This window comes from Corvus hawaiiensis, chromosome 3 (assembly GCF_020740725.1).
Source record: "Corvus hawaiiensis isolate bCorHaw1 chromosome 3, bCorHaw1.pri.cur, whole genome shotgun sequence".
Taxonomy (NCBI): Eukaryota; Metazoa; Chordata; class Aves; order Passeriformes; family Corvidae; genus Corvus; species Corvus hawaiiensis.
The window spans coordinates 46,361,267-46,373,993 of record NC_063215.1 but is presented as its reverse complement, the minus strand read 5'-3'; the positions used below and the strand labels follow the sequence as shown (position 1 = coordinate 46,373,993).

The 12,727-nt window shown below is 40.2% G+C and overlaps 1 protein-coding gene across 2 annotated transcripts in view; it reads right to left on the bottom strand.

Annotated features, from left to right (window-relative positions):
- LOC125323694 (sine oculis binding protein homolog) overlaps nucleotides 1-12,727 on the bottom strand; it is a 113,156-nt gene that overhangs the window by 91,312 nt on the left and 9,117 nt on the right. For both annotated transcript variants that reach the window (XM_048298864.1, XM_048298865.1), the window contains exons 2-3: nucleotides 12,305-12,443; nucleotides 10,247-10,432 (exon numbers count right to left, since the gene is read on the bottom strand). In XM_048298864.1, coding sequence (XP_048154821.1) covers nucleotides 10,247-10,432; nucleotides 12,305-12,443 — 325 coding nt within the window. The remainder of the gene's footprint in view (nucleotides 1-10,246; nucleotides 10,433-12,304; nucleotides 12,444-12,727) is intronic.

Genomic DNA, 12,727 nt, shown 5'->3' with positions numbered 1-12,727 from the left:
CAGACTCTTGTTTCAGATAACAGTAACATATATTTCCCTACTGATAAGAAGTATTTTATCTCTGGAAAAGAGGAGATCTACCAGTGATACCTTTCTAATCGCCTTCATTTCTGGTGAGAGGAACTCTCATAAATGAAAAAAGAATATTACGGAGCTGAAAGAGAGTTCACTGGCAAAGTAGGCACTGAAGTACCTCTTTTTGAAGCAGGTTGGCTTGTCTGGGGCACAGTTTTTAACAGGAAACACAGAGATGCACCACTGGGATTCTCAGGGGCTTTCATGAGTGATTCGATAGGGGGAACACCTCAGCTGTCATTCAATTCCTGTTCAGTGATTCACAAGAACTGTCTCCCATGGATGATGAGAAAGATCCACACTATTGTTCATTTTTAATTACACAGGCTCCCAGCAGCAGCTGTTTACATGGAAAAGCCATGTTATTCACTTTTCTCCACTTTTCTGCAGGTAGTTATGCAGGACAGTCAGATTCAGTCCACCTCCTTCTACCAAAGACTTCCTCTAAGATACATCCTGGCAAGGAGAGGAGAGAGACCTTCTGTGTCAAGTTGCTGTCTTTCCATGCCCTGTCCAGGAGAGCTTCACCATCGCCTCACAGAGAAACCTGTGAAGCAGCATTGCTTCACTTATGGTCCATGGATATGACGATCAAAAAAATAGCACAGAATGGTCTATAAACTACTACTTCCAGCCACTGTATGCACTTCCAGGAAGTGATATGTGATATCCAGGAGGCATCATCAATTTTAGTCAAAATGGTCATCATTCTGAAAGAAGAAAGGGTGAAAGGGAGGGAAATAGTCTAGCTACATACAAAGAACTTCAACTATTTCTCTATTCTACTCCTTTCTCACCCTAGTCATCAAACAATGTAAACCTTTTCATTTCATGGTAACAGCAATAACAGAACCAGATGCCTCTTCAATTTAATAGACTCAGGAACACTGCTACAAAAGGATTAACTGAGTATGACCACATGAAGCAGCCAGGAAGTAGCAATACTTCAGAAGGGGGTTCAGAGTACACACTTCCTGGGATAGGACACTAATACGTCACTTTTTAAGTCATCTTTGCTCCCTCAGGTGCACATTTGCCCAAGTCAATTTTTGATGAACTCTTTGTAATGCAGTTCATTAAGTGAAATAGAAAACATCCAGTATCACACGTCTATGGACCATCAACAGGAACTGTGTCCAGCCCAGCAGGAGGAAAAACTTGGTCTAAAATCAAATCCTTTCTTTCAGCTGCAAGTGAAGCTAAGAACAGCAGAGAAAGGAACCCATGCTTGGTACCTGGGAGAGTACAGAGCTGTGCCCTAAGGCCTGGATGACAGGCTGGGGACAATGATAAAGGGTCCAAACCTGACTGTGTGCTTTCCTTCTTCATATCAGTTGTGGTAGAGATCTGAGCAGACCTTGTGAAAAGAACTATTAGGCATGTCTGTTACAGTGTATTAAGCTTAGCAACTAAAAAAGAGGACTGCAACATTAGCAGAAAGTAGTACTTCATGTATTTCTATGAGCAGTGAGAAGCAATAACGTAGTCTAAAAACACTAAGACTGTGTGAAATAAGAAAAGACAGACTCTTGGGATTTAAGTGCTGTCATCTGCTAAACACAACTTGGAATAATCTGAAACCAGAAATTTGTATCTTGCATTCCATTCAAGATAAAATTCCTCTCACTTTTTCACAGACTTTTGTTTTTCAAGGCCAAATTCTTTGAAAATGATTTTACCCGATTCCCGCCCTGCTTTCAGGAAAATGTATCAAATCCCTGTTCCTAGAGTGCTCAGCTAGAACAACTTGCTGCTAAGAGATCACAGGGAAGCAGGAAATTTCAAATCCAGTAGTTTAAGACTGGTTATCTGTCTTCAATCTTTATTCTAATCTTTTCCTGATGAGAACTGCACTAAGAAAGCTTCTCCACAATAATTATACCAGTTTATTACATCGGCAATGTTCTCCTTTGCTCATAGTCAGACTTTTGCTGGTAGTCTAACAGCATATCTGCTTAAAGTAACATGAGCTCATCCTGACACCATGCCTACATCCATCATGTGAGCTCTCACTGGAGCAGCTCTTCTGATGAAGATCATTCACCATCACTTTTAGAACTCATATAGCCATGCTGACACATGTTTGTAAAGTACAAAATATCATTTGCAAGTCCTGGCACAGATCATTTTGAAGTGAAAGAAAATACTCTTTAATAACTGCTTTTTTTTTCCCCTCCATCTGGGCCTGCAACTTTATGACCTGCTTTTGCAAAGTGTTTAGCATGTTCTCAGATCTGTCACACTTACGACAGGTAGCATGGGCACTCTTACAGGTGAGACAAAGAGGAGATGGGACTGACACAACTGAATAGTAACAGGAGGGCATTCAGCAGAACATACATATTGCTGTCCTCTGTAATTAGACCAGGTAATAGAAAGATAAATTCTTTCTGTGTACTGCACAAGATCTAAATTTCCAGCCTCTACTTTTCTAGTTCTCAACTCTTCACAGGAAGAGATATTGTGGGAGTTATAGTATTGTGTTTTTCTGCCTCTGGGTTGTGTCATTACAGGTGGAAGAAGTACTCCCTGCACCCACCACACAGATACTGTTCAGTTACATCTCCTTGTGGTTTTTAGCCTGTGTATTTTTCATAATGAACAATGCAATAAACACAGAGTGTTTGCAGTGTTAAATCATGTTCCCAAAGGGAGTAGTTTGTATAACAAGATAAAATTATCGCATTATAATAACTAAATATGCATCAGTCTAAAGCATGCTTCAATTAATCATCAAAAGTTTGCACCGCCTCTTTAAGTCTTAATTAAGCAGAATGTTTGGTATTTTTTTCCTTTCAAACCAGTGTGAAGGAGCTGAAGAAAACTGTTCCTCTTAAACCCAATGAGCAGCAGTTTACACTAATCGATCTTATATGGAGACATAATTTAAAGAGGTGGGGGGAAGTGAAGGAAGGCAATGAGTACAATGGAGTAAATCCGGCATGAACAGCCCTGGCTCTTTAGCTAAGCAAGCCAGCATGACCTACAGTGTTTAGCGCAATGTTCCTAAAATCCCTAAAATTCTGGAGTTAAATCCTGATCAGTTTACTAAGTTTTGGGTTGCAACACTCTACTGTTTTGAACTAAGATGTATTTTCAATTTTAACTCCAGCTTCAAAAAGTTGGGTGAAACTAAATGCAGCTACAGCTCTAATCCTGCATGTTATGATGATTCAAGGGCAGGTACTTCAAAACCTTACTTTCCATATTTCCTTGCAAGAAATTCAGCAGGAGATAATTCTTCTGGCAAGAACATCTCTCCTGAAGGTGCCCAACCACAGTACTGTTGTGCAGAAGGAAGACCAGGAGGACAGTGTTTGGGATTGAGATCTGAAGTACAGCACCTGGACTGAGTGAGCCTTTGTGAAACCTGTACCTTGACTGTGGTTGTTGATACAAAAAAATATTCTGGCATCCCATCCCTCCTCCATGTCTCCCAACCAACCAGCTCATCTCTGGCATGAGTTTCATTCCACCACACTATCAGAAGCCATGTCTCTCCACTACTGCTTTCACCCACTTTCCTCTTTTTTTCTCTTTGCTGCATCCCACCCCCTCACAGAGGCAGCTTGGATTCCAGGTTCTCTGGGTAGGGAGCTATAATAGCCCTTTTACCTTGAGCTGGGAACTGCGCTCAATCCACTGGTACATACATCTTTAAATATTTTAGCTGCTTTCACTATTACTTTCTATTGAAAAGCTGCAAAACTTCCTTTTTAAAGACTTTAGATCTTGACTTGAGCATCTGCAGCAATAACAGTAAAGGCTCACTGTTTCCACTGAGACCTGCCAGGATTTCAGAATTGGATAATTCCGAGTTACCCGCCTGCTGCTCCTGAAATCCCAGATTGCCATTGAAGAAAACCAAGTAGCATGTATTCAGATTTTTCATCCCAAAGTAGTTCCTGAGGTTGTTGATCCCAAGCAAAGCAGAAGCACCATTACAGTCAATTTTCTTACACCCGAAATGCTTTAGCAAATGAATCTCAAACTAAAAAAAGTGAAGAAACAAAACTCCTGAGACATTGCTACAGATCCCCTTGTGATATCACCTTAAGTACTGATCCTCTAAACAGATGGGGCGTGTGACAAACTTAAGGTAGAAGAAGTGCCTAAAAAAAAGTAATTACCAGAGGAAGATTAAAATATAGGGCTGACAATAGAAAGCTCGATGCAGCCATCGCTATGGAAATACCTCAGAGCCTCTACCATGCATTTCCTTTTAAGGACCAGTCTCTTCAAGTTCACTACTCTGCCAATAAAGCAAAATGTCCCAGTCCCTTTTGAAAAAATCGTTTTGGGGAACCACAGCCTGCCTACGTTTTCTATGCATGAGCTGAGGCACATTCTTATGCATAGTTCAGTGGGGACTGAATGAACAACACAAAAGCTGGCAGTTAGGCAGGCTTTAAACATGCAAACAAAAAAAGCACCTATTTCAGCTAATAGAGGGGGAACTCCCTGTGTACTTTGAATATATGTTATTAAGGTGCATACATGGACTTTATGATTTTCTTTTTAGCACAAAGGAAACACTTGGCCCTCCACAGAGAGCAAAAGACATCAACAGTGGGCTAGATGGGGCAGGCATCCTGGCAACCACTGGCATTTAAAAACCTAGGCAGTAATAACTCTACGATCAGTGTAAATTTGATGATGTTTCAAACTGAAAACTAGAGACTATAGGATTTGTTGCAGTGGTTTCTATCAAAGGGTGAAGCCTACCTACAGTTAGAGAAATTGTAACGCTGTTCAGCAACCAGAAGATACTTGTGAAATACTGAAGAGGGATGCAGAGAATAGTAAAATGAAAGTCTCTTCCACATATAGACTTAACTAGATCTGATAGTGTAGTCTTTACTTAATGAAAACTGCCACTGGGTTCTGCCTGGAATCAAACTTCTTGGTACTGTAGTCATAGATCCAATTCCTCAGTGAATTTTGACAGATGATCTTGGAATTAATTTTTAGTGGCCTGCTAACTACCATTTAAAACATCTTTAATGGTTTCAGATTCCTCCAATACAATTCAAGTATTGAGAGAGGTTACAGCACGCAGTTCCAGAATGTTTGTAGGGCAGGAGCTCTGCTTATTCCACTATGTTGCACAAAGTTACTCATCTGCACTTGTATTTACAAAATCTCCTATAAACTTTAATTCTAAAGCAATGCTAAACTATAACTCAGAAAATCACTCATTCCTTTGTATAAAATAACTAAATACTTGTTTTAGTATTTGAATCTGGTATTTCTTTGCCAGCTTTGGTAACAGGCTGATTTTACAAGGTAGTCAGCATTGGAAATGCTTCTGCTTCTCCTTTAAGACATTTTGCCTCACCAGATACAGTTCCTCCAGCCCAGTCCTCCTTCACTTCCACAAGTTTCTGATAACTTCTGGTACAACTCCAATCATTATAATTTGGAAATCACTGAATCCAACATTATGTAGAGACACTCATCAGTGGGTTGTAGAATTTACATCCCCTTTCCTTCGGTATCTTGTGAAAACCTTGGGAGGGAGCATTAGTTTTCCCTTGTACTTTTTCCCTCTGTGGAAAGTTCAGTCAACTACATGACATCATCCTTTCTGCCTCCCCTTCTACTGTGTCCCTTGGCAGTGACACAGTCACAGCACAGCATTGCAGGAAGCCAGTTCTTGTTTGGGATGCTCAGAGCAACAGGCACACTCTGTGCATCACTTGTACACAGAAGGACGCAGGAAAGGGAAGGATTTTGTCGACTCTCATGCTCAAAGGATAGACCAACCAGCAGCTGTATCCCCTACCAATGCACTGGTGTGGGCATCACAAAATAAAACAAATCAAAGAGCACTCAAAGAAATGGGAAAACTGAGACACCATAGCCTCCAGCAGGTGCCAGGGGAAGGAGGCAGCTTGTTCTCACCTGCACTGAAAGAATTTTTTGCATTCTTCTTCGACTGCTCTTGATTTCAGCCTTCCTTCATCCCAGGTAACAAGAGTTGTCCAAACTTGCCCGAGCAAATGGGCAGAGTCACCCTAAGTGCCCTCTCAAATTCACTCTATCATTAAGGGTTGCAGAATAGCAGAAGGTTTGCACACTACATACTAAGGCCATATACCCTGCATAACTGTGGTGAGATTTTTAGTTCTAGGTCATTCCAGGCTATTGCATTTCTGTTCCTCAGTATTTCTACGCAAATTTTAAATTGGAAAAAACAACCAACCAAATAAACAAACAAAAAAACCCACCAGCTTTCTTTACATTGCTGTGCAGAAAATAAAAACCTTCTAACACCAAGTAGAACTAATCTTAGGATCAGTTTGTTGCAATAGGCTGTACTCAAGACTACCCCTGAAGATCACTCAGAATCTGCTGCCAGGTCTAAACGTAGTTACCAGACTGCTGAGCAAGATGGACTCTTACCAGCCACATAGAGACTCTTACAGCAGCTCTCTGGAGGCTGCACTGACTTCTTATTTGCTTCCAGATGAAGGTTGGACAGCTGATGCTGGCTTATAAAGTCATGTCTGATTTGGGCACTGCTTGAGTGAGGTCTACCTGCCTGGTGCTGGAGATCAGAGGAGTGCTCTTGCAGACAGCTTCCACATCTGAGTAACTTGCATTCTCCTGGTGGAGGCTTCCCATGACTGGATTTAGCATCCTGCACTGACACACCATAACCTGAGTCTGTAGACACTCAGTGCACCACATAGGGCCCATGCATTTAACTCAGCATTTTTTGGGTTTAATTATGAGGTACAGCAAGGAGAGAGTGCCTTTATTGGAGCTGTTTATATTTGGTTAGTAGCACCCTAATGTTTTCCAGAATCATATAGGCAAATTGGAACCTTACATTTCATTTGACTAAAACAGAAATCTGAACAGCTTGAAGATAAAATTTTAGTCAGACTGCTCAAAATTGTTTGGTTTTCAAATTAAAAAAAACCAACCCAAAACAAAAAACACTTTACTACAAAATAGGCATGAAGGAAAAAAAGGTAATTTTGTTAACTCTTCAAGGTTTTAGCCTGGCCAGACAAAATATGAATGCAGACAGGACACTGTTCAAAGCTTTCCAGCATGCTTAAGGAAAACCTAATCTGCTGAAATCTTCAATGACAGCTTCCTAGACAGTTTAGGACCAACACTCCTTCCTCCTCTTTTCCAAACTGATAGCTGTTTCTGATAAAGAATCATATTTGCCTTCCTAGAAATCCTGTTTCCCTTGGCTTCCTGGCTGTGTCTTTTCTACCTCTGCAATTGCTATTGTCAGTGCACATTGCAGAGTATCCTTCTTGTTTCTCTTCAGGTTTGTGAGCAGCCCCCATGCTCTGCTCTCTCTTCTTCCTCTTACCTGTATTGAATCCTATCAGCAAAAATTATTCAACTAATAATTCAACAGATCTGCTTATCCTCTTCAGACCATTACACTCCTGTCCAAATGAATACCTCAGCCTGTCTTTCTGACACCTCTTTACTCATGCTGACCCTTCTGTTCAAGATCAATACAGCAAGTATTAAAGTCTTAATAATTTCTCCCTGAGTGCTCACTCCATATTATTTGCTCAATAAGGATGGACTGCACCATCTTTCCTATCCTTCAAGTCCATGATTTAGGTATCATTTTCACCTGTGGACACTGCCTTTTGAGCTATATTTAAGTCTTGTAGATTTTTCCCTGTACAATATCTAAAAGCTTTCTTCATCCATTAACAAACTCTGGATGCTTTCTAATTCTTAGCCTCTCAGTCACTACAGTGCATTACCACCCGATGTTCTCTCTGGCCTGTAATGTAACCTTGTCCTCTTTGTGTCCACACAAAATCTGCTGCAAAGATCCCTTTTCCTGCCTAGCATTTTAACCTTGAAGCTTTCTCTTGGCCTCCTTCTGCCTCTCTCTCCTGTCCCCTTACTTCATTTATCCACTCAAACATGGATAAATGCTTTGGTGTTTGTGACAGTTCAGTCATAGCCTGTCTGTCCTCCATGCTGAAAATGTCAATCTTCACCTTATTAATTAATGATGTGAGTCTAACCATGTACCTGCTCAAGTCAAAGAAGCACCTTTGTGCTGTTTCCAAAGTCATCCCCTGTGCCTGCGATGGACTCCGAGAAAACATCCCCAGAGTTACTCTTGTCTGGCTTTGTATCACTCTGAAGTTTTCTGCTTTGATGTAGTGCCCACAAAACGGTGTCAAAGTGCAGTGCCAAGACCACTGCCTCACACACTGGCTCTCCTCGCTCCTTTGTACTCCCTTTCCTACCAGTTGTTTCTTGCCAGGCTCTTTGGGATGATCATGACTAGGGCACCTACGCCCTAAGATAAAACAAAACCATTACTACCCATGCTTACTGCAAATCCCACAAAGGTTGTGATTCTCCTCCCCCTCCAACCCTCCCAAGCTTTGGTCTCTAAAACAAAGGTGAGATAAATACATTCATCTGCTCAGAAGTCATGGTAATCTAGTCCTCATTACCAATCGTGGGATAAAGTCAGAGGAGGCAGAGATTATGCATTTGTATCTCCTGTGCAGGTAAAACAATGATATTCGTTGTTAATGAATTAAATAAAAACCTAAAGGTGGAAAACACTTACGAAAAGCTCTCTCTACACATTACCCTTAGAGGTACATTTGAACACAGGATCATATGTTGTAGGTGGACAGGCAAAGAACAGAAGGCAGTTGACTTGGCCAAGATTCCCTTGTGTCCACTTAACTACTGTTGCAGTAATTTGTTTTTCTACTTCATAGTTCAATCTCCTCCTGCTTTTTGGTGTCATAAAAACCCAGCAACTGTGGCAATCTGCACAATGCATGCTACAGCCTTGTGTTCACATACCACAAATTCAGCATTCTGGATTCAGTCGTGACTCAGATTGGAGTAGAAAATAGCTTGGGATGGCACAAGCCCTTGATTAAAGCTTTAGGGCCAAATCAACAACAGCTGAGGATCCAGCCCATATGGCCTGAGATCTTTAGCTGTGTAAAGGCTGCAGGAATGGGCCCAAATAGCTTTGGTAATTAGCAAATATCGTATAAAATAGATTGAAAGTCTTTGGCAGGGAGTGCATATTGAGTAACATTTGAAAATTATTCATAGCATATTAGATACTTCTTTAGAGATAAAACTCAATGGCATAACAATAATTTAGGAGGGGCAACTGCAGTCTATTACATGACCGACAACAGGCAAACACTTTCTTGGATCAATCAATATTTTACAGCTACCTTTAGACAATGTTACAAAGGGCAGAGGTGACCATCTAACACCTGGGACCTGATCCTGCAAGCAGTTCTGCCTCTGCAGAAGCACCCTGGCACCTGGTGGCATCTCTTTAGCCCTGTGTGTGGAGAGCTGATGTTCTTGGGTAGGAGATGCATGTCACCCTGTATTCCTCAGTGCCTTGGTCACTAAAGAACAACCACACCACCACCCAGGGACGTCCATGGAAGCAGGACTCAGCCTGCTCCTATCTGGATTCACCAATTTTCACATCGTGTGGAGCAGTAAACGATAACACAACAATTAATCACCCTGGTGTAGCCCTAAGAGCTCCTTTCACAGATTACGGTAAGCAGCATGCAGAGGGGAATAAATCATTTTTCATGCAAACTCTGAGGAATGGCATGTTAGAAAACCACTCCTGATAAAAATCTAATGAAAATGTAAAACATCTCAGTGCAGTCTCCTAGGTAGAGTCAAGATCATATTAAACCCTTGAGAGACAGCAGTCAGGGATTTCAATGGGAATCAAGAGACAGTTTTCTCAGTATGAGCTTGTTAACCAGATATAAAGACATGATACTGATTTGATGGCTTTTTCTCTTTCACTGCTTCCTTCATGCAGCCTATTTTTAATGTAATAATCTTCCATTAATTTAGTTAAAGGCTTTATTCACCAGAACAAAACCTTTTTTTTCCTAAAAGCAAATGCTGTTGAACTCCTGAGAACATAATCCAGCATGAGGAGTTTCACAAGCAGAGCAAGTTTGCTGTCATTGCATTTGCAGGAGTTTTTCAAGAATACTGAAGTGACTAAAGCCACTCTCCCGTTCGTTTTTAAAGTTCCCTGGGACTGGATTTTAATAATTTTGAAATCAGCCCTCTTGCTAAGACACTATGATCCAGTAATCTCAGGACGTTGTCAATAACCAGTAACCATTTTTACATATTCATTAGCATTTACCTGCTGGTGGCTTTATGAAAGGTGGTGGAATTAATGGGACAATAATAGGTACATTCCCATGATCCTTCGACCCTGCTGGTGAGTCTGACAGTCCATTTCCTGTGGCAAGCCCTGGGTAGCTTGGGTTTATATTGTATGGTGAAATAACACTGTCCTCAGGTAATTTTGGTTTTGGCAAAGAATTTTCTGTAAAACACAAAGAACACATTGAACAGTATGACACATATATTTCTTAAATGGCCCTGCATACTTTCACCAATCTCTTCATTAAATTACTTACTCTAATATAAGAATGGTGCACAAAACCCCCAGACATTTTCCCTTTTAAAGAAATTGATACTTTCCAGTAATCTTCAGAAATGCTCAATTTTTTTCAAAATCAAACTCACACTTTCTTTCTGCAGAAGGTAAAAGGTGGGATTATTTTGTCATGCATATCCTTGGTATGCCTGATTTAGTCAACAGCATCCTACTCTTGCACTTCATTTCTACTGTTTGCATGGTGATCACACTCGGTGTACTGTGACTTCACCAGCACAAGGAGCATGAAATGAAGGAAAAAAGAATTCCTATTCTCTATAAATAATATGAGTAGTAATTATGAAAGAATTTAAAGAAAGGAACAAAATATTGAAATCACAGCAAAGTGTGCATAAAATGATGACAGTTATTATTATAATTCTTTAATCCCAAATCACCTCAGGATTCTTATTTGTAGGAATTTCTCTAATACACCTCTGCCATGGGGCACAACTTAATTCTTATTACTTCCTCTTCTCCCATGTCTCAGAACAAGATTTTTTTCCCCCTCCCAAAAACTGCATACACCAAAAATTTCTACCTGTCATAGGCATTTGACATCTATGGTACATAAAACATATGATTTGTATCATGTGCCGATAAAAAAAGTATGTCACAAATTTCATCAAGTATAGACTGGAGCTAGTAATCATTCAGTAAAAGATATATTTATTAAAACAGAAATATATTAAGTGCATTACTACACAGGACCAAGTTTCTTCAAAGGTAGCTTAATAACATTACATTTTCAATGAAAAATAAATATTGATCACCAATGTTGTTATAGAACTAACAAGCTGCAAACATTCAATTTTAACACAATTAGGTTGTTTCACCTTACCTCTAATTTTTTCCCCTTTTTTCTAGCCATCTGTCCCTCAGCACTGGTCCCTCTGGAGTCGGTACTCATTGCAACACTCACTGAATACAGTGCTGCTGCTGTCTATCAGAAAGAAAACCCAAACACTGCTGTCCACGAACATAGTGAAAAGTAGCACTCCACCTGCATAAAAGCTGCTGGAATTTCCTCTCTTTACCTCACCTTTGATGAACTCCTGTTGGATAAGTCAAGATGCAGCAATTTTCTACTCTTCTCCTTATTCTGATGACAAGCCCCTATCCACTCCCTGAGACTGAGGAGTCAGAAGGCAAAAACTGAATGACTGAAGAAAACAACAAGATCTCATCCCTTACATTTTGAATCACAAAGATTCAGCAACGTCTCAAACAAATTCCATCCATGGAAAACTTATACCACAGTACAGAAGACAGTATAGTACAAACATGGATGAGAAGCCTTTTGTGAACATTCACACTTGTTCCTACATGTGTGAATATTTCAGTTTAAAATCTTTCAACATTTTAAAAAGTTGTAGGCCAACCAGCCTTAGTATGGGAAGCAAAAGGGTTCCTTAAAGCCACCCTGCTAAGAAAGTGCTCCCTCCTTTCTCCAGTTGTGAGTAGTCTGTTGATACCACAGGAACTCAACTTTCAACTGACACACAAAAGGCATTATTTGTGAAGATACATATCAATACATAACAGTATATCAATATACTAACAGCAAATTTATTAAGTGACTTTCCTCGTAGCCTATTGGCTTCCCTGTACCACATGGTACTCTCAGATATTTTTATGTAAAGCAACAAAGACACAAGCTGCAGAACATGCTTCGAAATCCACACCAATTCAGACAGGTTGATTAATCCTTCTATTAATCCTTCTTTACATGAACACAGAAACACGAAGTCTCGTTACCTTTGAGAACAGAAATGTGCTGGCGGCTTTCCCCATCTGCTGAGTAGTTCCTGAATTCAATATCTTCTCCATCTTTCAGTTCTACCTTATCATAACCATACCAGCCAAGGAGCTCATTCATAGTGTTTTCAGCAAAGTTCTGAAAGAGAAAAATTACCTACTTATTTATGTAATCAATAACCATTTGGAAGGAAGGGAGGACTGCATAAATCGAACCATATCTGTGCTACATGAGGAAGTGTCAGGTTTGGCCCACCTCCTCAAAGACTAATGTTCATTTCATAACTCAAGTGCATAAAGTGAAATGCATTTAAATCTCCAACTGGCACATGTAATTATGACGGAGACTCATATGTCTGCAATTTAAAGAAAATGAAAAGGAGAGTTATTTATGACTTTTGCTCTGACATTCAATGTCAGAAA